We start from the raw sequence: 26,686 nt of genomic DNA on the forward strand, positions 1-26,686 counted from the left end.
AGGACGAAATATAGGAAGTATTAAATTCTATTTTAATTCTTTTTGAGTGTTGTAAAAAATCCATTAAAACCTCCAACATAATGTCCTCACATCACTTAAGCCTCTATACAAAAATGACCACACACAGCGAAGAGAATTCGTTGAATGGATCATGGAACAACAACAAGTGGATGCTTATTTTTCGAACGAAATCATCTTCAGCAATGAGGCTCATTTTCATCTTGATGGCTTCGTTAATCGACAAAATTGTCGCATTTGGAGTTCAGAAAATCCACAAGTGATTGTTGAGAAACAAATGCATCCACAACGTGTCACTGTTTGGTGCGGATTTTGGGCTGGAGGCATCATCGGTCCATTCTTCTTCGAAAATGCGGCTGGTAAGGCAATAACAGTTAATGGTGCTCGCTTTCACGACATGATAATCCATTTTTTTGTGCCTAAATTGCAAGATATGGATGTGGACGACATGTGGTTTCAGCAAGACGGTGTCACATGCCATACAGCCTGAGAAACAATTCAATTACTGCACGAGTCATTTCCTGGTTGTGTAATTTCCCATTTTGGTGATCAGAATTGGCCACCCAGATCATGTGACTTAATGCCGTTGGACTTTTTTTCTTTGGGGTTTTTCGAAGTCTACCATTTCGAAGACCACCCATGCCTTGAAGGAGGAAATTGAGTGCTGTATCAATGAAATTCAGCCACATTTATGCAAAACGGTCATGGAAAATTTCGACAAAAGAGTGCATATGTGCCAGCAAAGGCCGTGGAGGCCATTTACCCGATATGCTATTCCATGCATAACCCTATACTGTATACTTTATGAATCAATAAGAAATTGCAATTTTTAATTAAAAACCTGTGTTTTCTATCAAAATTACTTCTTGCGTGAATTTTGGGATACCTGTATATGTCTATTACGATTTTTTTTTCGATGGGGGCCGTGGAACATTTTAATTTTTCCAAAGGTTGCCTTGGCATCCATAAGTTTGGGAAGCACTGCTGTAGTGCATGAAGTTAAGTTCCAAGTGACTATGACTCTGTCTATTATAGACAGACAGGAAGATCTGTTAACATCCACCTTGGAGAACATAAAAATACATTTGTTACCATTATTATGGCAAGTCTGGACTGGCAGACCATGCTTTGGAGACTCCTTCACACAGTATTAGATTGAAGAAAACCAGTGTTCTATATTGAAGTCAGAAAGATTATTTTCAGAGTCAGCCATGGCTGCGAAGCATGTTCCTAATCGGAAAAAATGTGGTTGCATTAATTTGCCAAAACATTTGAGAGACTTGTCTTGAGATCAACTCCTACATAGTTGTGATACTTTTTTTTTACATTAGAGGACACCAAATTAGGACTTTAGTCTTTTGTCTGTTACAATTGTTTCACTTGCTCATTGTTGCATGTTAACTGTAACGTAGTGTGTTCTGAAGATGCTGGTTTGAAATCAAGTGAAGTATAATCCAGGAGCTAATAAGTATCTTTTTTTATAATTTAGTTTATTTGGTTTTGTGATGCTGTTAAATAAGTTATGAATCTTAAAGTATGCTTTTGCCACCCATTAGCATTAGTCAGTATTTGCTGCAGGCCAATGAATGGAAATGCTGATTTAACTAGTTCAGAGTTTCACACTAATGATTCATTTGATTGTAATGAGTAAGTTAGCTAAATGTACTAGTCATTTTTATCTTGTGATATATTGTTACACCTGAAGGTGATGACATTCCGAATCCGAATTGTTGGACAGTGAGAATTTAATTTAAAAAAAATTAGATAGTGATATATAAATTAAAGATAACAAGAAATCATATTCTTGGGTTAATCCTTTTTCCAGGTGCAATCAAATGTTTGCTCACGAAGTATCTTCACAGCTGGGCTACTTGTATATAGAGGCTAATGACTTCACATCAATTGCCTTAGTATTCCATAATGCAATGCACATACACTTTCAGACATGTTTAATACTAATTATTATAGGAAGGGCCACTACCCAGGCAGGTTTTGATCTTTATTGAGGTCTCATCAGTGGGAGCTAAGTATATAATTTCTTAACATCTTTAATTTGTAATATAACCAAGTAAAAAAAATCTTTTAACATCTATCTCTAATCCAGATTATCTTGAGAATAAGGTGTGCCACCTTTTAACTACTTCATCATCAAATTCCTGCCATGTGCCCTTAAGGGGTGTACAGGATATGATAGTACTACATGAAAAATTTACATCATTACTAACTTCCTATCTACAATTTTCCTCCAAATCAGTCTGTTATCTGTTACATGTCTAAGGCACTTTGTACCGTATCAATCCACCTATATCTTGGTCTTCCTCTGGGTCGTTTTCCTGCCAAGCTGGCAGAGAACACTTGTTTTTCTAATCTTTCCTCGCCCATTCTGTTTAAGTGACCATACCACCTGAGATTAGCTCTGCTAACGCACTCCTGGATGCTGACAATATCAAGTTCTTTCCTAATATCCTTGTTTTTAATATGATATTGCCATTGATGCTATCTGTTCACACCTCTAATCTTTCTCAGGACTCTCATATCTGCGGTCCCTAGTCTTTGATCAAGTGTTTTACTTCTGACCCAGCTCTCAGATCCATAAGTTAAAATTGGCCTTGAATACTGTCTTGTATACAGCTAATTTAGTGTTCCGACTAATTTTCTCTCTTTGGTTGCAGATCAAGTGTTGATCAATTTTATTATTAAACTGAACCAACTAGTTTCGCCACACTTTAACTGTTGACATCTTCAGGGTACTTGTAAGTTTAAACAATCTCACAATTATGTGTAACTGCAAAACTGACAAAAATAACTGTAAAAAAACTGACTAGAATAATTACAAATAGAATAGTATCGAACATGAGTGAAATACGTATCATGTGTACAAGGTTAGCTAGCTGTTCCTAAGGAACTTTCTGTAATTTGTATTAAAGTTCATTTCTTCCGTTTTTAAAGTACTGATTAGAGTTTTCCATATCTCTGGGAGTATTAGGCCTTAATTTCTGTTAAGGTTGACAGTAGAACGGGCGACTGTGGCCGCTGCTTTGAAAATTCTTGAATGGTAATTTTCTTCTATGGAGAACAGCTTTGTTCCACTCGATGACATGGTTAGTTGTAGAGAAATGAGATGATAGGCCAGAAATATCCAGTTTGTTGGTTTTGACATAGCCAATGTGTTCCTTTTGCCTGATTTCGAGACTTCTCGAAGTCTGTCCGATGTAACTAGAGCCACAAGCGCATGGAATATTATAAACTTCAGCATATTTATAGAAAGGATGGTTGTCTTTTTTGTTTTAGTTTTTGTTTTAGTCACCCCTGTTATGTCGATCTGGTACTTATCTAATTCCTCTGCTAGCTCCATTTCTTTGCCATTCAGGCTTCTTATGTTGATAGTACTGATCTTTAACTCTGGTGATGTTGAGTTGGGGTGTGTTTTCAGGTTTGTTCCAGTAGCTGACTTTTCGCTGTTCGCCCTGGTTCCCTGGCAAAAACAACGGGTGCCTTGTTTAATCGGGTGACACCCCAGCCAGCATGAAATTTTGTCATTTTGTACCATCATTTTGTATTTTGGTTTAACCAATAGGAATTCAATTTGTCGGCTAAATCCCAAATTGCCAGCCCATCCTCGTTCGTTCAGTATCCAGGTAGATACCCAACAGGGTGCACCACGAGAAGGCGAGGATTGGACATTAGGTCAGAAGCCCTGGTCGGTTCTCCGCATTCCTTTAAAGGCTATGTGGAGGTCTCCTCTCAGTTATACAGCTTTGACCCTTAAGCATCCACTTTTAACTACTTGTATATGGATAATATATGATTTGCATTACTTCACCATTGGTATCTCTTCTGGGTCTTGCTCCTACTGATGACGGTAGCTTGCTTCCTGAGGTGGGGTTCTGCTTGCTGGCTGGTTTTTGCTTGTCACTGGTGGAGCCACCACAGAGTTTCCTGTCCTGGAGCAATTCAGGTCAGGAGTGATGAGTTTAGTAGTGATCCTTTAGGGTCACTCAGTTTTTGGAGAGGTATCTCTGCATTTTAACAGACTTCAGTAAAGGTTGAAACCAATCTAGTTGGTGGCCCTTTCTATAATGTCTCACATTATACACATTTGAAAGAGGATTTCTTTGCATTATGGGATACTAAGCAATTGATGTGAAGTCATTAGCCTCTATATACAATTAGTCCAGTTGTGATGAAGATACTTCACACACACATGCATTGTTTGCTTTACTTGGAATAAGGATTAAACCAAGAATATAATTTTTGGCATCTTTAATTTATAGTATAACCAAGTGAAAAAAAAAAAAAAATTATATGTATATGTTACCGGCAAAGTATGAAAAGCAGGCTTTCTATAGAATGCCTTGGTGTTTTTTGGCAAAGTATGAAATGTCTGTTTTTTTAATATTTTACGTACTTTCCCTAGGCATTGTATAGAATGACAAATACTATTTCGGATATATTTTCATTTTGAAGTTTTAAATTTTGCCGGCATGGGAGATTAGGTTAGGTTTTGAAGTTTTAAAATTTGCTGCCATGGGTAGGTTAAGTTAGGTTAGGTTAGGTGCTGGCCGTCGTTATGAATGTGACAGACGGTTTTTACCGTCTTGGAATTGCTGAAGGAATTTTAAACCAACTCTATGCCAGATCACAATTCGCTTTATTTCCCAAGGACTTAATTAGAATTGGAGACATTTTGGAATGGCATTTTGAATTGCACTTAGCTGCCTTTTTCATACAAAAGCACTTCAAATTTTGGCACTTGGTCTTGCAAGTACACCTCACAAACCCTTGGCCGCTTCTCGTGGCCTGAGCGGAAGTGGCTGACCGGAGAGCTATTTCGTGGTAAGGAACGTCTCCAACTCTCAGTAAGTCCTTGAGACATAAAATGATTTGTGATCTGGCATAAAGTTGGTTTAACATTCCTTCAGCAGTTCCAAGTTGGTAAAATCCATAGTCTGTCACATTCACAACAACTGCCTGCCCCTAACCTAACCTGTCCTAACTTTCCCATGGTGGCAAAATTTAAAACTTCAAAACCTAATCTAATCAGTTCCAAGTTGGTAAAAACTATCGTCTGACACTCATAACAACTGCCAGCACCTAACCTAATCTAACTTAATCTACCCATGGCAGAAATTTTAAAACTTCAAAACCTAACCTAACCTCCCATGGCGGCAAAATTTAAAACTTCAAAATGAAAATATATCCTAAATAGTATTTGTCATTTTATACAATACTTAAGGAAAGTATGTAAAATATTAAAAAAACAGACATTTCATACTTTGCCAAAAAACGCCTAGTCATTCTATAGAATGCCTGCTTTTCACACTTTGCCAGTAACATATATACATCCAATCCTGTTTTTACCTGTATATATGTTCCATAGAATATTGTGTAAAACAATGACATTCAGTATGTACTGTATATATAAAAAATATTAGATAGCCTCCACAACTTCAAAGAAACTTCAAAAATTAGTAATCTTGGTAAAAGAAACACAAATTTTGTTCATTTGAGCATATCCATCTATATTTTATGTAAAAAAAAAAAAAAAAAAAAAAAAAAAAGCAAATAATAGTATTGGTGTCTACTGGCATGCGTTTTTGGGTGTAAACTTCAATCCATGTTAGCAGCATCTTTTCCATATTTTATATATCTCTAGTATGAAGACAACTTAATGCTTAGTTTTGTAACAAAGATTACAAATGCCATATAACATTTTCATTTTGTTTAATTGTTCTGATCATAGCTTCATTTCAATTAAAACTTTTGCCAACAGATGTGGAACTTTCACCCAACCCTACCTATTTTATTTTTCAACTCTTTAAAATGAATAGTAATCACTGCAACTATTGCCTTGTTGTTTTATGAATACAAAAATGCACTCAGACTAAAGAAAAGAAGCCAAAAAAAGTGATGATCTTGTGATCAGAAACGGTAATTAAATATATAATGCTAAAATTTAATTATAATCACTTTTTGCAGCCAGTCTAAGATTTCTATTTTTATTTCTAAAGAAAGCAGAAAATATTTTCGATTAGTTAAATAAATCGTGTTCTAAAATTGTAACTTACCTTAATATTAAAAAATTCAAGTTTATTTTTTCAATTTGATTATAATAGTGCTAGAAATCAATTAACATAACTCAGAAAACAGACTTGGAAATTTCTTATAAATTTTCATTTTTGAATTTAGTTGAACATCATATGAAAATATGTAATATGAACACGATATGCAAAGAACATATCAAAAAAATAATATTGGGTTGGCAAATAAGTTCGTTCAGTTTTTCAGAGTGGAATGAAACACATCTTATTTAATATATATAATACATACTAGTCAGTTATATATTGACCCTCTTTATCAATGACCTCTTGCCATCTGTCCACCAACTTCATTATGCCGCGTTCATAAAACTCCTGAGGTTTACTGGAGAAAAACTGATTCAGGTGTTCTTTGACAGCCTGCTCGTTAGCGAAGGTTTTTCCATTCAGAGAATTTTGCAATGATCGGAATAAGTGGTAATCGGAAGGTGCTAGGTCCGGTGAATACGGAGGATGCAGCAAAACATCCCAGCCAAGACCTAACAATTTACTCCAGGTTGTTAACGATGTGTGGGGTCTGGCATTGTCGTGGTGAATGACAACTCCTTTCCGATTTGCCAATGCAGGGCGTTTTGTGCTAATTGTACAGGCCAGTCGCGTTAACTGTGAGCAATAGACAGTTGAATTAATCGTTCTGCCTGACAGTAACACTTCGTAGTGGACAACACCTTTATAATCCTACCACACAGTGAGCATGATCTTCTTTGGGTGTAATCCCGTTTTCGAGGTTGTTTGTGGCGGTTCGCTCTTGTGCCTCCATGATCTTTTACATACCACATTATCATACAAGACCCAATTTTCATCTCCTGTAATCATCCGCCTTCAAAAATGGGTCATTTTCTTGGCGACGTCGCAGCAAATCACAGATGGATATACGAGCAGTCAATTCATGCAGCACCCAAACATTGAGTTTTGAAACATATCCCAGCTTGTGCAAATGGTTTTCAATGCTTGCATGGGATATGTTCATTACCGCACTGTTTGTGATGGAATTTTGTCGACGATATCTTTCACAACACTTGAATCAACCTTGGTCGGGCAACTGGCATGCATCACTGACGTCGAAATCTCCAGAACGGAATTTGGCAAGTCACTTTTGGCATACGTATTCTGTTAAAGCACCATCCACATATATGCTGCATATTTATTATTATTATTGTTCTGGGAAACTCCAAGGAGTCGACAGACTCATCGAGGGAGGCCCTAACATCATGTCAAGAACAACTATTCAACATTCACACAGTATCTATCATACCTTGCCTTGAACTCATTCACGGTCGTAGCACCCACAACAGACTCTGGAAGCTTATTCCACTCATTTACCACTCTCCAAGTAAAGAACCTAGCTCTAACACCCTTGTCAACCACGCTCTTGCCCAGCTTCCATGCATGGCCCCTAGTCCTCCCACCACCAGTCATATTTTCAAAAATATCTTCTGGATCAATCTTATAAAAACCCTTCAGTAATTTGAATGTCTCAATCATATCACTCCTCCTTCGCCTATCGTCCAATTTCTGCAACCCACAAATCTTCAACCTATTCTCATAAGGTTCATTCCACAGACCTGCTATCATCTTGGTCACTCGTCTCTGGACCCTCTCCACTTCCTCCCCATCACGAAGAAACCCTGGTGCCCATAGCTGGGCACAGAAGTCCAGATGGGGTCTTATCAAGGCTCGATACAGAGGAACAACAACTTGTTCATCTCTGTATGTTTTTATGGGCCTCCACAGCTCGTTTGCCTTTTTTTGAAATAAAAAAGCAAAATATGCTGGTAATGTATGTTATTTTCTTCTATTTCTAAAAATATGTTACACACACGCAACTGAAGTAGGCCGAACGAGAATTGACTGAAGGGTTATGTGAAATGTTGCCTTTCAACTGCGTAATAGCATTGCACGGTATCGCAACAATAGGGACAGGCAAAGCAGCGTAAACTTGTACTAACGCATAAACTGAACGAACTTATTTGCCAACCCAATAAATTTTGTTACAAAAATAATAAACTTATATTTGAAAAAAAAAAAAAAAAATTAAATACTGAAAAAATTACATGCATACTTAACAGGATTACGTTATTTTTGTCGATCGTGTTATTTCAAAACCATGTAAAAACAGGATTATTTGTGTGTGTATGTTTCTTAGATGTTAGGTTGAATATGAATGAATTGAAAGTATAAAACAGAAATTTTGTGTGTGTGTGTGTGAAGCTTTTTATATAGATCCCATACACAAGAGGTCAAGACCTATAAGCATGTCAGTGCCATGTGTGGGATGCAGATGAGGACTAAGATAGATGTTTTTTTTTTTTTTTTTTGAAGACCTGCAAGTTGTAATTATTTGCAAATACTTCACGAGGAAGGCTATTCCAGAGGACAGAGGTGATGGAATAAAAGAGGAAGAGGAGAAGGTGCAACTGAAAGTGAAGGAATGATGGTTGTTAATTTGCTAGAACAATGACCATGGAAGTATCTGTTGAATAAACATGGTGCTTGACACTGCATCTGTGAGATAGAGGTTGAAGTGAATCTTTAAGCGAGGGATCATCAACGAGTAACCTCTGGACAGCATCAAGGATTTTAAGTGCACCATCCCAAACATGTGAACATCATCTGTGTGTTGAGGCTTAAGTGCTGGGAGGACATCGTTGGAGGTTTAATGGAATATTTACAGCACTGAGAAAGGATTAAAAACTAATTTTAATGGTTCCAATATTTCGTCTTGGTTACTGAGACATCTTCAGGGATTACAAATAACTCTTGTAATACACACTCAAATATAACACAATACTAAGTGAAACATGTGGGTAAATCTAAAGTCCTATCTAGGTGGCACACATGTGCCCTCTATGGGTGTTTGTAGGTGGCCTAGGATCTAAAGTGGGACCTCTGATAATTAATGTTTCCCTCATTTTGGGAAGTTTTATGCAACTGTATTTATTTAAATTCGATTGATTTCTGAGTACCATTGCAGATTCTAAAAACAGTTTTTGAATTTACTGTGATGGAACGTGGTGGTTTTTCTCCAGGGGATTCTGTGGGTTGTATCCAAAACATGATCTGCAAGGCCAGATTGACCATAGTCATGATTGCAGATGTATGATTTGTGTTCTTCTAAATGGATGGTTGCTGATCTACCTATCTGTCTGAAGTAAGCCAGCTTGCAGGAACAGGAAATTTCATATTCTCCAGACCCTGAGAGAGGAGGCAGCTGATCTTTGCTAGAACAGATAATGGTAGCAAGTTTACAGTGGAGGCTTAAAGTTGTGTAGAGGCTGTACTTTTTTAAGAACCTGGCTATTTTTATTGATGTGCCATGGATTAAGGGATGGTGATGGCATTTCTGAAATCCTTTTGATAGCTGTGGAATAGGAAAGGAACTGTAATAATTGCTGTAGCCATTGGAAAGGAAGGTGTGTATGTGGTTGAAAGGGAGATTCCACTGGAACAAAGACTGTGTTCCAGTGGAACTAGATCTAGTTCAGTGAGTGAACTAGAACTCTATTGGTTGGTTTTCATAATGCCATATTGTTGACACTGCATCTGTGAGATAGAGGTTGAAGTGAATCTTAATGCTTTTGCTGATAAAGTTGAAAATTACTACAAACCAGCAATATAAACAACTTACGCTGAAGGGCGTAAGAGAAATTCTGAAAGAATCTTTCTAAGATGTATGAAATATCCTGTTATAATTATTCATCTTAAATGCTGATGCTGGATTAATTCATAATTTATTCAGAATGATTTGGTTTGCTATATTTTATAAAACTTGTAGCTTTATGGGTCTTGCACTCATTCAAATTAAGTATGTCATCAAGTAAATGATAATAAATTAAGATCTGTCATCTTAATTTATTATCATTTACTTTATTTTTCTTTCAGTGGATACACTGTGAATTCTAAAGCTATCTTGAGAACATAAATGTATTTTAAAATAAACTGCATTTCAGTTTCCACACTGATTTGTTTTCAAAGTATATAGAAAGCATATACCAGAAACAGAAATGTATTTTTTTTTTAATGGAAATTCTGTCCATGAAAAGTTTGTGTTACTAGAGACTAAATATGACACTTTTGCAGACCTCCTCCTCAGGCCTCGAATGAGCAGGGTAGTAGTCTCATACCAGCTGATGGAATTTATCCACCATCTGAAGGAGAAGGTTCTTAAAAGAGTTTTGACTTAAGGAGCGAAATACAGTAGTTCATGCAAACCAAGGGGAAGCCAATTGCAGAATTCAACGATTTGAAGTGGATGACAGCCTTTGCCTTTGTGACCAACATCTCGTTGCATATGAATGACCTAAATGTGTGGCTACAATCCAAAGATCAACTGGTGCACGTTCTGTTTATGGCCAAGCTCAAACTTTGGGAAGCACAACTCGCAAAAAAAAGACTTCTCATTTTCAGCTTCTTGCTTGGTCCAACTATTCGTCTCTTGATGAATACGCTACAAAATTAGCCATGTTGCGAAATGAGTTCGAAGAGAGATTTAGTGATTTTCGTAACCAAAAGTCTTCTTTAGATTTATTTTCAATGCCATTCAGTGTCAACGCTGCCGAAATTCCAGGCTCAGTACAAATGGAGCTGCTTGAACTCCAAAACAACTCTTCTTTGAGAATAAAATTATTCAGTGTGCCCTTGCTTACATTTTACAAAGACTACATTTCTGAGGACACATTCTCTAATCTTCGCTGGTATGCTTTGAAGATGTGCGCTTCATTAGGAAGCGCATACTTATGTGAGCAGTTCTTCTCCGGAATAAAGCATGTAAAGTCCAAGACAAGAACTCAGATTATGGACCAACATCTTGAGAATACTCTGTGCATAGCAACTTCCAACATTGATGCCGACATCGACAAGCTGGTCAAGGAAAAGCATTGCCACGTTTCCCATTGACATTGTAAAAAAGGAATGTTTTCTTCATTAAATTATCTTTTTTCGAGTATTAATTGTTTACTTATCATGAACCTGAGTTTGTTTATTTTTATAGGATTTTATGTAAAGTATCAAATGCACAGCGTTCCTTGTGATCTGAAAGCATCTTACAATTCTAAATACCACAGTATAGCTTAGTTGCCCACTGGCTTCATTGAAATTTTTAATGCGACCCGCACTGTCTGAAAGGTTGAAAACCCCTGCTTTAAATTGTCAATACTTCTGACAGTTGTCTCAATAGATCATCCTGTGCCCATAATAGAGCTAGTTAGTTTTGTAGTTGGTTTTTCTGGCAGTCATTTTAAGAATGAATTAAAGACTATTGAAAGTAACCAGTCCATTCTGTTTTCATGTTAGATCCATGTTTTTTTTTTTGTTGTTGTTGTTCTGTTTTGCTGGGTGTGTTGTATTGTAAGTTTCATGTTTCTATACACAATAGTGTAAAAGAGCATCACAGAATTTATTTCTTGGCATTTGGTTTCAAATTCAATTGTTTAAATATAATCTTCTATTTTCCATTGAAAAAAAGTAAACTATGATAAGTAAACTATGACGGATCCATGCTTTAATTGAACATTACTATGGGGGGGGGGGGGAGTTTTGATGAACATCTAAAACCAAATTATAGTAAAGCAACTGATATAACCACAAGAAAGAACATGCTAGTAGCAGAGTTATGAAGGTAACTTATGTTCTTATATTCTTATTTCCTCGTATGTTCTTTCTTGTGATTATTAAAACTTTTCAGACCCCTCCCTCTTGTATAGCAAACTTTGAAAAGACTCAGCTTAACTCTCTTAGAACCAATGCTGTTTTTTAAGATCTGTAATGTAGACTGTAAAAGTACTCAATTTTCATGATTCGTGAAGCGACTTTCCTCGCAAATGATGTCAGTCACATCAGAAAATGCAGCTGTTGAGAGTAATCATATGGGAAATACTGTATAAAATTGCATTTTATATTAAAACTAGAAAATAACAAAAGAAGAGGAAAACTGTAGTGCAGTCGTTAATAACAAAGAGCTGTATCCTGTTTATGGTGAGAAGTGTTTCACATGTAGCAGTTCACTCCTGAGTAAGGCCATCAGTGGGAAAGCTTATGCTTAGTCTTTTGGAATTCCCAGGAAGTACTGCTGGCACATTTTGAGGATGTGGTGAAAATGCGAATGCCAGATTATATGAACTTTTATTGAACTTTGGGATGCAATTCACTGAAATGTCCAGATCCACAGGAGACCTGGACATTCCAGTGTCCTTCTATGACAGTGGAAGACCATTAATACAGCTATATGGAGAGAATTCATGAACTTCAGTAGGAACTCATTCAGCACATCTCATAGAAAGAATAAAGCTGAATTTATTGAGCTGTTGCATGACAACTTTCTTTCTGGCAATTTACATTCAAAAGCAGCATATGGCATAAGGAACTTGAGATCAAAGATTATTAGACGCATATTATTTGTAATTCCTTTAGACATAGTTGGTCTATCAGACTGGTGGTATCAGGATTATGTGTTAGTTTCTCAGGAAGTCTTTAGATAGGTTACCAATTTTGGTTAGTTTCAGTATGTTTGCCATGCTCTGAAAGTTATTGCAGTATGTGTAAGAAGATGGAGAGGATGAGGAATAGATGCTGGAACATTACTGTTCTGGAAATGTGACACAATACCAACCCTTCAGAAGTTTTAATCAATGTTGTGACATTTCACCAGGCAAGGAAGGCCACTGACTCCCTAATAGTTCTGCCATTTCCTTTAATTAGGAAGATATCATTTTTCCCATGGGTATCTTATTTTTTGCTGGAACTTTGAGTGTGATATGATTAGGATGTTTATGCAGTCGAAAGTGTACCAAACGTGATTAGGCAAAACATCCAGCATTGGCATCTCTGTAACTAAAGACACCTTCTCGATGTAATAGGCTAGTATGTGTGTGTTGCAGGGGGAGGGAATTACAAGAAATGTGCTGACTAACAGAGTACAATTTATTAATGTATTCCACTGCAATACATTAATGGTCTCTCAAGCATATTGGATTGCAGACTGCATTGGAATTAACAGGTGGGAATATATAGCAACTAAAGGACAGCATGGTTGATCAAGTGGATAGAATTTCAGAATTATCTAATCCTTAGCCCATTCACAATTCTATATATATGTCACAACCTTGAACAGGAAAGGTAATGTGATTAATAACACAACAGTACGAAATGAAAGAGTTGGAGGTTGTACTTAATGGAAAAAACAGTATGGGGGAGATTGCTCTAAAGAACATAAGTAGATGTTATGAAGGAAGATGAGAAGTTCTTTCACTATGTTTGAAGTTGAACAGTATAACTAAAGCAACCAGTGCTTGCTCTAGTTCTTACATGATTAGAAGAAAATGCTGAACATAGAATAGGTCTCCAACCAAATCTCACCATGTTCCACTCTTATTTACTAAAAAGAAGTAGCTACTGTTTCTCAATGTATAAGCATGACATTTGAGGAGGGGAAGCCTGTTATGATAAAATTAATGGATCCAGCTGCATTGGTGATGATGTGACATGATTTTCTTATGCATGGAAACATGCATAGGAAAAACACAATATTTCACTCTTGCTCACTCACTGGATCTTATTTGAGATCCATTACATCCTTCAGATCCATTTGAGCATCTGAAGGATGTAATGAATTGAATGTCTTTTGTTTGTGATTGAGATCTACTGTTTTTCAGCCTGAGGCAATTATAGGATGTAGTTGCATTCACTTGGGCTAGCAGACCTATGGAATGATTTTGGCAAAGGGTTCAGTCCATCTCTTGACCAATCAAGGCTTTTCTAATGATTACAGAGAGGAGAAGCATTTGCATCTTTGTTAGGTAAATAAACATAATGAACTGGCCAATCTGTGTGTGTGTGTGACACACGCACATGTTTTGACACAAATATTAAATATTGGTTAATCTTAATCTTAATATCGGAAAGTGGTTTCATTAGTTGCTTATATTTTTTGTTTTCACAAGAAACCTGAGAAAGAATGAATAAAGAGAAAATATTGAAATATTTTCAGGCACAACTCCAAATAGATTGTATGTGATCCTTTTTGTTTGAAAATTCATGATTAATTAAGATTTGGAAACCTACTCAGAATTTGCTGAATAACATATAAAGCTTAATAACTATGTAACACTAAAGAATAAAGTATGAAAAGATGCATTTTATTAAAGTTACGATGCCTTGTTGGTTCTGTTGTTTAATCAGACATTTTCAATTTATTTTTAATTATTCCTTTAGGAAATAAAATGAATAATGTAGATATTGTGTATACTGCTTGGAGCAATTTGAAAAAAACACAAAACATGGAAATCGGACAAGTCGGTTTTCATAATCAAAAAGAGGTGAGCTTTTTTATGATCTCTGAATTTTTACTATCTAGCAGGTTCTCTCTATTGTACATATTGGTAAATGCATATGGAAGTATTTAAACAGTTGCATTCAGTGCAATTATAGCTTCACTTTCATTATATCATGTAATACTGTCCTTTGAACTAGAAAACAAATTGTTAATAGCAGTACTTTAAAGGGTGTCATATTTTTCTCAGTCTGATTCACACACTTTCAGTATCTCTAGGTTATTGTGATAAGGAGAGAGAAGAGATGTTGTTCATTATTATCAATATAATAATGAAAACTCAGAGTAAGGTCTCATTAGGCACAATGCTATGCTAAAATAATTGCTATAGCCAACTATTTGCTCAGTGTTCCGGTCATCTTTAACGCATCTGTCATAGTTAGAGGCGGCTGCATGTGTTTTTAAGAGTTTATTACTGGCAAGGCAAATCCAAGAGGAATATGGCAACTTAAAAAATGAACATATTTGTACCGAATAATTCATTTTTCTTCTTATTGTGTACCAAGACACAATAGTTATAAAAAAAAAATGCTCAGAAATCAAAATATGACCTTTTGATTGGTGGCATACTGATATGCTAGCCTAGGATTTTGAGGGAATTGTATCTCTATTTTGCAACCAATAAAATGTTGTTTTGAATTCTCTTGTTGTATGAATGTTTGTGAAAGCCTTGAAGTGATAAATGGTGTTCACCGCCTAGTATGAAACAATCACTTTGCTTATGTGGATACTGAAATAGTGTAGAAAAGATCATGTTTGATTTCTAGAACACAGTTCTTAAATGATCTAATACTTAGCCCACATGTGGGATTAATATAGGTCAATAACTTCTGCAAACATAGTTGGATGGAACACGTTCAAAGAATGAAAACAGAAAGATTACCAAAACAAGCCTTAAAGTACAAGCCATTAGGAAAAAGAAAACCAGGACGTCCTCTTAAACGATTCAACGATGATTTCTAAGGCCGAAACAGGCCATACTAGGCCTAAATCCTTGTTACGTATGATGATGATGACTTCTGCAACATCAGCAAAAGGTAAATTAAAGATCTCCAAGAATGATTTGGCAAACATCCAGCCACTCGTAGATTTATAGCTTGATCATGCCTTCTCATTCATCATGCTTCTCTTATGCATTGATGAATGAGAAAAATCTCTTACCTTTATACTTATTTCCTGAAAGAGATATCTAGAGCAAATTCAGAGACCCAAATGGCTGCTGTTCAAAATGCGGGTTGTACATAAAACCTGTGTGTAGAACTAATCCGTATTGTATACCTTTAATAAATCCTAATCACCTTGTTATCATACCCTTTTAGCTTGTAAATTGACCAATATTTAGATTATCCCAAAAGCAAGAGCAAATCTACAAAGTGATTGCTTTCAGTACAGCTATTTCCAAAACAATGGAGAAATACCATCAACATTGAACTTTTGCACTGCTCGAAGCTGCTCACTTGATCACTAATTTCTAGTATGGATCTTGCCACAGGTATTTTGCAGGAGACCCTCCTTGTGTCATCTGGCTCTGGATGTTGCTCCAGATAACCAAACCGAGAGGTTTGGTTATCTGGAGCTGTCTATGCTGATGTTTCCAATACACTATGCTTATTGAGCAAGCTACAGTCCTTTGGTCTCCTCTGCTTCACTTAAACAATATCCTATTTCTTCTATATCATAATGTGTGAGAAAGTGGATGGATGTCTATATCCTCTGCACTTGTCCAACAGTACTGGAATATCTCAGGACTCTTTTTGAGAGTTCTCTGCACTCCTTTTTTCATAAATTTTGGATAGTGTATATAAACAAAATCACATCATTATATAAAACAACCATTATCAAATCCAAATCGTCAACAGCAAAAAAACTTGCCTCCTGTTCAAATGACATCTGTGTCCTCTCTTGTAAAAGTCATTGGATACAACTCATTTGCCATTCACCTGTACTTCTCTTTTTCCTTTGGATGACACCACTGTTGCTGTGCCTGAAGATATAACTGCGATTCGAGAAACTGAGCACCATAATACCTCCTATGGTTTACAGCAAAAAAGACACCTGAAGCATGCATGTATCACTTCAATCCTCTCCAGAATAATGGAGAAAAGTCATCAACATTGAACTTCTCTGCTGCCTCGAAGCCTAGATTCTGTCATTCTAATCCAACATTTTAGTCTACATCACCGATCACTGGACAATATGACATGGAAAAGTTTTTGAATTCCTGTTCAGGAAATTGTCATCCTTCGATTTTCCAGTAGACCCTTGTAAATGGTTAGTAAGCTTTCTCTCTGGTCATTCTGTGTCATGATGGATGGCTTCAAGCTTTTCTACCAGTGTAGGAGTGCCTCAAGGGTTTGTTTTGTCTTCTATCCTCCTTCCCTTACATATAAATAATCTACTTTCAATCACTTTTTTATCCATAGCTTTGCTGACAGTAGTGCAATATTTATTCTACTCATTTAGCAAGACATGTAGAGCTCAAACATCTCTAAACTCATCATCTGCAGCCAGTGCGTGAAACAGTAATCTCCATACCATCTTTTAGTGGGGTAAGGATAACCTTGTCACCTTGCTGCCAAAATGCAGTCTTGCATTTTTATCTTGCAAAAGGGAACTTGCCTATCCTACAGAGTAATATAAAAAAAAATCTCTAGACCGAATCAGATCTCTCTCTCTTTCTCCCTCCCTCCTTGGAATAATATTTCAGTATTCTAAGAAACTTCATTCTACATCCATCCACCTAAATCTTGGTCTTTCCTGCCATCCTTAAAAAAAAAAAAGTTTTGCTAACCTTTTCTCTTTGATTCTGTTTAAGTGACCATAAGACATGAGATTATCTCTGCTAACACGTTCCTGAATGCTAACAATCGGGGGCTTTTTCTAATATTCTTTTTTTTTTTAATATGATGCTGCCATTGATGATTTCTGTTTATTCTCTGAATTTTTCTCCAACCCCTCTTATATCTGTGGTCTCTATTCTTTGATATGTTTATAACCCATGTAAATGTTTTAATTCTAACCCATCTCTCAGATCCATAAGAAAGAATTGGTTTGAACACTGTCCTGTATATAGCATTTGACAGATTTCTCTTATTCACATAAATTTATTCACTTGATGCCCCACCATAGCTTTCCTAATTTGGTTTTCTATTTCCATGTTTAGTTTGCCATCTTCACTAAAAATTGTGCCTGAGTAGCTGTAATGTTTTACTTGTTCTGTAGGTTCTCCATTCATGATGCAGATTATGTTTTCAGTTGTTCCTATTTTTAGTTACTTTTTTTTTTCATCTCTCATTTTGTTGAAGTGACCTGTTCATTATGCATTTGCTCTAGTTTTGCATTCGTCTTATTTCTGATATATGTACCCCAAGGGAAATGCAGAATACTATGATAGTACTGCATGAAAAGTTTACATTATTACAAACTTTCTGTCATAGTATTTTTCCAGTTCAATCTTTTGTATGCCAGGATGCTAGTATTGTCATCTGCTATATTTTGGTTTTCTCAGACACTCCTTGCTTCATCACTTCACCTAAATTTTGGTCATTTTCTTACTATCCTTGCATCACACATCAGTTTTGCTAACATTGTCTTTTCCAATCTGTTTAAGATTGGTTCTATTCTCTGAATAGAGCCAATCATATTCCTTAATGCTAATGTCAAATTCCTTCCTAATTCATATTTTTAATATGATTTGTCATTGATGCCATCAGTTCTCTCCCGTCATTTTTTTTTCTCAGAACTCTATCTGTTCACTCCACTAATTTTTCTTGAAACAGCATTCTTGAACATTATTAATGTCAGTTCCTATCCTAATATCCTTATTTTTTAATAGGTTTACCATACATGATATCTATGTTATTCCCACGATTTGCCTTTCAAACTCGTATCTGTGATCTCATTCTTTATTCATCAATTTTTTTTTTTAACTCGTTTCTCTTCATGTGGATACATGTTTGTGGCAGAAGGGACCTCCCATTGATAGTACTGACCCTTTCATTCTCCCTATTTTTCTGTAGTTCTTGTATACTTAACTCTACTTCTCCTGATTTTTAAAAAAAAATTTTTTTTACTATGTTCTAGATCAGGGGTCTCTAAACTACGGCTCACAGATCAGATGTGGCCTGCGATATGATTTTATCCGGCCTGCCAATTGGACTAATTTTTCAATAAGAATCTGCAAAAAAAACATGGGGTGTTGATAGATTTCAAATGCATTAATTAAAATTGTGTTCAAAATATATTCTCTAATAGCAAAAAGTAACCGTAATCCAAGTTACGGCCTTTCTGATTGTAAAAGGTCAGTTAAAATGGACTAACGAAGAAAAAAAAAATTTGAATTTTACAAGAAAATTTGAAGAGATTTATTTGTAAATTTATCTTTATTTTTGGGACAACGTATCTTTATGAACAACTTTTCCCGAATGAAATATATCAAGTCAAAATACAGGGCAAATTTATCTCATGAACATTTGAAATCGCTACTTGTAAAATTAGCACTTCAAAATTTGAACCTGAGTTTAATAAGATTTAAAAAACACAAACACAGTTACGTCATTCACATTAATGGTTTTATTATAATTTGTGATAAAAATATGAGAATTTGCTGATAGTGTTCGTTGTCATTAATATATGATAATTTAATCTCACATACTCTGTAATCAGTTTTTATCTGCTTTCAATAAAACTCGTATATCTAGTTCTAGAGTTTTTTTTTTTTTTACTATGGCCCGCTGAACAGTGCTAAAGTACCCAATGTGGCCCTCACGGCAAAACGTTTGGAGACCACTGTTCTAGATCAACATAACTCGAATCTACTGCTTTGCTGCTGTGTTTGGCATGCAATGTAACAAAATCCATCAACACTGAAACACATCATGGTAGTATTGCATTACTTTGGTACCTGCTTCTGCAATACAGAAAGTTTCTGAATAGCTTGGCAAGATCATTTGGATTGGGCTTTGCCTGCAAGGCTCAATGGTGTTGCAGTAATTCTTTCTTCATGATCTAGGGAGAGGACCCAAGTCTTGCTGCAGTGTTGGAATAGTTTCCTGGGTTATCCTGGCATTCCATTTCTGAGCATGCTTATTGCTTGTCAGATAGTGGACATCAATGTATGACTCGGTTTGCAGAGATGTCTGGTGCCACAGTTTTTCTCATTATCCATGCCAGGTGAAAAGCTAATGGGGAAAAATGTGACTTCTCTTCTTTATTCAAGAAAAGTTAGGATACTAGCAGGATCTCCCAAAACAGCCAGTTCCAGTGAATATCTACATTCAGGTAATATTCTTGCTTGAAACATGTCAGCAACACTCAGAAAAACAATAAGCAACATCAGTGAATTGGGAGGGGAAGAATAGCAGTTATGATAACATCCCATAAAAACACTCAGCTATTCTTAAGGCTTCATGTTATGGATGAAGAGGTATGTTTAGAGCTTAAAGATCAAGGAGTGATATGTAAGGATTTTCAAGAATGTCATCCTTACTTTTGATACATCTAAACCTCCAACACTGGTAAAAGCAGGATCTCCATTGTCCTTTTAGGCTCTGCATATCTAATTCACTAAGTTGCTTCAAAAATATGAACATTCTCAAATTGGCTGTGATGTTTGTAACATCTGTGCCTGATGGTAAATCTTGCTCTGCGATGCAACCTGTGTCAGTTGAGGAAGTACTATCCAGCCTACTCTCATGACAAAGTAGAAGGATAGAAAAGAGATATACAAAAGATAATAAATGAACAAAATATCTCATATCAGGATGCAAAGAGGAAGCAAGCCACTAGAACCTTCCTAACATCATTTTGCATTGAGAAGGGGAATTTAAGAAAATGCCAAAGCAATATAAAACTGTATGTCTATATTGATAATTTCATAATTTGATAATTTCAGTATACCTGAAGTATATAATTGTGAATACTTTTCATTGGCATGCAGTAATTGCCTGACCTATTACAGTCTTACTTCTGAAAGAACTAAAATGATTCCAGTGAATGAGAATCCACTTCTCAAGAAAATTATAACAAGAGCATCACTAGAAGAAAAATCACCACATGCTCACCACAGAAAAAAATGGATACTTCTGTATTCCCCAAATGTAAAGTAACAAGAACTAACTCTGACATTTCAGATGATGTGTTAAACATTTTTTCCAGAGAAAGAGATGAACCCTGGCTGCCCTTTACTTCTTGGAAATCGGATTGTTCTACAAATTCTAAAAGAATAGGAAAAATCTTACAGTGGAACTCTCATGGATTCTGCAACTGTCAATGATATCAAGGTTCTTCTGCTGAAACATAAACCTATCTGTTTCTGTTTGCAAGAGACATTGCAAACTCGGTGAGGGCTCCATCTTAATGCAGATAACTGCTTTACATAAGAACGAAACTATAAATGGACATGCTCATGGAGAAGGTGCTGTCCTTTTGAGAAGTCATACTCCTTTTTTTTAGTGTTACTTAACACCACTGTGGAAGTGGTAGCCATCCACATCTCAGTGGGATTTCTTATTACAGTATGTTCCATTTATTTAACATTGGATTCAAAGTAAACTCAGATTGACCTTAATCTCATATTGGGACTGCTTTAGCCCATACTTCTTATGGTTGATTTTTAGTTGCCATAATACTCTATGGGTTAGTGGCAACATGAATGGTTGATTCTTGACTGTTGAATAGATGCCAGTCTATAATGACCTCTCTCTTTTTAATAGTAGACATACATTCTTTCATATGCTTACCAACTTTCTGGATTGAGTTGATTTCATTTATCAGTTATGCAACCAGCACAAAAGTTGTATAGGATAAAATTCAGAAAATGGAAGCTACGTAATAGAGCACACCGTTTGTTTACCCTGGAACATACTGGATGCATCACTGTTGAACCAAAGCAGTATGAGGAAGCTTTGCTAGAATTCCAGCTACAGCATTGTCCTGAATTTTTGATATTGAAAGAATGATAAGAGAAAGAGTGGCTTAACTTGTCTACATATGAGCTAGAGCCATACAATCAGACATTCATTAAGGAAGAACTGAAAAGACTCGCTCTCTCTCATGCTAGTGCTGAAGGGGTTGATGGTATCCACTGTGATGATAAAATGTCTCTCAAGATTTTCTATGGATTAGCTTCTTTTACTTTACAACAGAATACTTACTGAGGAGGAGGAGGTTCCAGGTCCATGAAATAAGTCAGTTACCATTACCTTCCCAAAATCCAGAAAAGTTCCAACACAAGCTATTACACAAGCATGATACGTTTTGTCATCAAAGTATGAACTTTCTTCACTCTGTAGGTAGTACTATATGTTACAAGAATTACAATTTTCTGTTATTCTTGTAACATGAGGGTCATTGAAAGATGTCTTCAACAAGCAATTGATTTTATCTCTTTATGGGTTCTCAATACTTTCCCACCCTATATAAATATAAAAAAATGCTCTGTCCATCCCTAATAATATAATATATATGTATGTGTATATATATATTATTCAAAAAACCCGGGTTTTTTCCATTTCTATTCACCCTTTCCCACCCTATATAAATATAAAAAAATGCTCTGTCCATCCCTAATAATATAATATATATGTATGTGTATATATATATTATTCAAAAAACCCGGGTTTTTTCCATTTCTATTTAATTCTCCCACATTGCCTACCCCCCCCCCCCCCACACACACACAGTAGTTTGGACATCACAGAAAGAAGAAAAGCCACAACACCCAGAAAAAAGTATGTGTAAATTTCTCTTCCTTTATGCTACATATATTTGTAAATATACTACATATATTGGTAAATATACATCTACAATGCCCTAAGAATCCGTGAGTAAAAAGCCAATGACATTTAAACAGGGGCACTCCTAAACAGAAGCAGGCAAAATAGCTGTAAATATAATAGTTGTTAAGAGGAGTAACATGGGAGTTTTCCCAGAAATAATATCCATAATCAGTAAACTAATATTAAAAAGTGCAAGAGAGCATCAAATATTCTTCATACACCATCTTCTAAAATGGTGTGCTGATTAGTGTTCTTTGCTTTATCTTGCAGTTGTTCATGTTCCACAAAGTGCTACTGGTGCACATTGCCCATTCAAAGTCTTTACATTGAAGTAATCGAATCAGCTCTGTTACTTTGACAGAAACAATTGTCACTTAACTATCTTAAAAATAGGCATTGTGTAAGCATGAACTAATATGTTTTTCCCTGTGTTGTGAAGTTTAGTATTTTGCACATTAGTCTGTCATTTGTTAGTTTGTTATACCTATGAAAGATTATGCCAGCTACTAGCATGGATTTTGACATCGAATTCATGGAACTTGATAGTATTCCTCCATAGCAGATTTGTACCATGTAGTCTCATGCTGTGCCAGGTAAGAAAGTCACATACTCCAAATCTTCCATCAGCCATTTTAACATACACAATGCACTCTTAATTTTTAATTGTAACCAACAGTAAAACTTTCTACTGACAGTTAATAAGAGTAAAGTAAAATAGTCTAGCCTACCAATACTTCATCTCTCCATTCAGCAGACTTCAATACATTCTTATCTATTGAGGGACTGATGCCTCACCTATATGTGAACAAAGTAACACTCAACTTGCCATGTTCCATGTTCTTGTGGAGGGAGATCACTTCACTTAAGAAGTAGTTTTTACTTATCTGATAGACTGATGCACTAGGACAAAGTGCATAAAGTTTTAACTTTTTGCAAAACATGAATTTACACAAACAGATTTGATCATAAATTTAATATATATATACAAGCCACTGAATTATAAGCTTTTATTTAATACCATGTTTGGACCTCGTTTAGTTTGAATTGAAGCACATATTTAGTTTAGCATAGATTCCACAGTGTTGTGGATCTGGCTCATATTTGATGGAAGAGGACTTTGCTCCTGGATCTGTTTTTTTTTTTTAAACATATCCCATACATTTCAGTGGAGTTCACATCTGAGCTCTTGTGATGGCCAGGGAAGATGGTGGAAGTACCTTTCATGCTTGCTGAACCACTGCCGAACAGTAGCATTATCATCCATGAAAAAAATATAACCTACTAGGTAAAAAGTCAATATTGCAGGAATGACTTAATTGGCAACAATCTTCAGTTATTCTTTGGAGGACACCGGACATTCCAGCAATGTCAGGGTACCCGTTTTATACCAACAGAATATACTCCATGCCACGACACAGCCTCCAGACCCTTGAGTTGCATTTACAAGGCAAGCTGGATCCATTTCTTCATGAGGCTTCTGCCAAACTCTCTGCCTACTGTCGGTACAGAACAAGGTGTACTGTGACCCATTGGACTACATCACTTTTTTTTTAGTGTCCAGTCACAGTGTTCCTAACACTACTCTAGATAAACTTTCCAGTTCTTCACAGAAATAGGTTTCCATATAGGCATGCACCTGATCCTCTTCTACTCCCTGTACATAGTTCAGTAATATATGGGTCAGGAACGGCATGTCATTAAATGCTTCAGTCAATTGCTGCACACAGGAAGTTCTATTTGTCTGTACAAGACTTCTCAGATAACTGATCTCGTTCCTAATAGACTGTCTTAGACCACAGTTATGCTTTTTAGACAAGTAACGTGAGTTATCTTGCTGCTGATTAAGCACCTAGGATATCTCACTTTTTAAGAAACCAGTCAGCTCTGCTGTTTTCAAAATCATGGGTCCAGCTAGATGAGCACCCACAGTAAACCCTTTATTGAACTCCAAAAGATCCTTTGTTTTTCCCATTGTTATCAGCACTGAAGATTACTGACCATCAGCCGTGGTAGCACTAGCCAGTACTGATACTAGCCCTAGCCCACAAAGCACATTGACTTGCAAAATCCAAGTATTTGTACAAAATGAATTATATAAAATACTATCAAGCGATACTGTATTACAAACAAGAAAATAATTTAAATATATAAAAATTTAAGAACGGCGATAATAAAACAAACTTTCATTTTATACTGGAGGGGGGGGGGGTGCAGCCCTTATGGGCAAGTTGCCACTGATCAGCAGTCTTATATAGTTCCTTTGAACACATGGTGATGAATGTGACAAAGTATTTTGCATAAATGCTGTGTAAGTGATGTTTATATGCATCTGCATGAAAGTTTCTAAGGCATTGCTGTTTTTTTTTTTTTTTTTTTTGTGTTGTGCATAACACATTATTTAGTCATCCAATTTTCATTACCTTTTCTCCTGTAGACAGGCTTAGTATTAGTCATTATTCACTTTTTTTTTTTTTATTTCTAATGGTATTTCAAATGCAAAAAAATAATAAATCATTAAAAGATATTTATTAACTGGCATATATTTCATTGGATTTCAAATTAGCACCTTCAGATCACAGCTGCTTATTATAATCAACATGACAATGAATACAGGAAATAAAACTGTTGAAATAGTAATGGATGGAAGACTAAGTCTTAATGTTATGTTGTATAGAAGTGGATCTTAAGATCTAAAATCTGCTAGATTGAAATCTAGTGAAATATAAGCCAGTTAATAAGTATCTTTTTATGATGTATTATTTGTGTTTTAATACCTACAAGACTGATAGAGCCTCTGTAACTCAGTCAGTATAGATGAAGCCCTTTGGTCAGAAAGACCTGGGTTCGATTCCCATCAGTGACGTGAGGAACTTTTATCTGGTCTCTTTCGACTAAAGGTGAGTTAGCCGGTCTCATACAGAAGTAGGAGGTTTTTTCACTCAGAAACTCTGGTTTTTCATCCTTCAGAACAGGCAAACTGGCCCCGTGAACAAACGGTTTAACAGACATAGGACACCTCCAGGAATAAGGAGTAACCAACCTATTCTGTAGGATTTCATTTCCGAATGACTGCACAGTAAAATGTTTAGGTTTACCCATGAGTGTAAATTAAGATAGAATAGGACAAGGCTGATGATCCTCCTGGGAATGATAATATATACAAAGTAACTATTTGATAAGTGGAAACTAAATTGACAAGACGGTAGGTTAGTATTCTTAAAACAATACAAGAATAAATATAGGATTCTTTTTTTTCCTAAAACTAGAGGAAAAGTTTCATTCACCTAAAGCATATTGTATTCATGTGAGTAAATTCGTGCTACTCACAAAGAGCTTACCAAAATATAGCTATTGCCTTTTATGAACTGATAAACATCTTAAATCTTGAACTGTTGTCTGTCTTAGATCACATACCAAAAGCTTCGGTGTGTGTATGTGTGTGGGGGGGGGATATACACACACACATAAAAGTAAAATGGAGGTATGGGAGAATTTTGAATTCTTCCAACAGTGTACTATGCTCAAACTGCAACTTCATCACATCACTTGGATATAAATTTATTTTCATGGGCATTCTTACCAGAAGCTGCTAGTGCTCTTAGTTGCAGTATTAACTTTTCTGTTGTGTAATAGAGAAGGGATATCGGATATACACAATCTGCTTCGTACAATAGCTAGTATAATTTTCAAATCGGTATAGCAAGCATGCTGATCAAATATCTGCCCTTAAAAAAAAAAAAAAAAATAGATACAGGTAATTACACCTGTTATTTTAAATCGTTAAGACTACAAAAATAAATAATAAATAAAAATGTGAGATTTTATAAATGGCTTACCAAATTACTGATTGGGACTCTGCTATGTCTCAAAAGAAAAAAATAAATAAATAAATTATTGGAAAAAAAGATATTAAATCACCACATATTTGGGGCCCCTAAAATTCATAAATACAATACCCCTTAAGCTGTAATTGATAGTAGACTCCCCTCCCTAAAAAAAAAAAAAAAAAAAACACTTAGCTAACTGTTGGGCAACTTTCTAAGTCACTGGCTTGCCTACAGGTAACTCTTCTGCTGTTAATTTTAATATATATACAGAAATATTCGCATAACAAAAACTCATGGAGATATTCTTTTAGATGAAAACGAGACAAGCTCCTCTGTTTCGTTCCAAATGGTAAATGTTAGAAGGTGCCTGAGCATCATCTTCAAAAAAGGTTTGCTTATATATTGCCAGTGTTTTCTTCATCTTCTGTGTCCATTAGTTGCTCTGCAGAGAGCAAGAGCATTGAATGTAGGAGAAGGTGAATGTCTAAGCTGGTGTCCCAGCCATCTCGCTTGGCTTTTTTTTTTAATTGCATTTATTAGGGGTCTCCACTGGCATTCTTCAAGAACACAGTATTATGTTACGTCGTTGTTTTCTTACGTATTTTACCTCTATTGTTCTCCTTGTGCCTACTGAGATCT

General features: G+C 35.8%; 1 protein-coding gene across 1 annotated transcript in view; it reads left to right on the plus strand.

Moving 5' to 3' along the window:
- Nucleotides 1–26,686, plus strand: part of LOC150095212 (coiled-coil domain-containing protein 25) — a 139,404-nt gene that overhangs the window by 36,366 nt on the left and 76,352 nt on the right. Inside the window, exon 5 of the mRNA XM_090410487.1 lies at nucleotides 14,325–14,428. Coding sequence (XP_090266613.1) covers nucleotides 14,325–14,428 — 104 coding nt within the window. The remainder of the gene's footprint in view (nucleotides 1–14,324; nucleotides 14,429–26,686) is intronic.

The sequence above is a fragment of the Typopeltis vanoorti genome, chromosome 20, assembly GCF_054136105.1.
Source record: "Typopeltis vanoorti isolate ZY-2024b chromosome 20, IOZ_Tvanoo_1.0, whole genome shotgun sequence".
Lineage (NCBI taxonomy): Eukaryota > Metazoa > Arthropoda > Arachnida > Uropygi > Thelyphonidae > Typopeltis > Typopeltis vanoorti.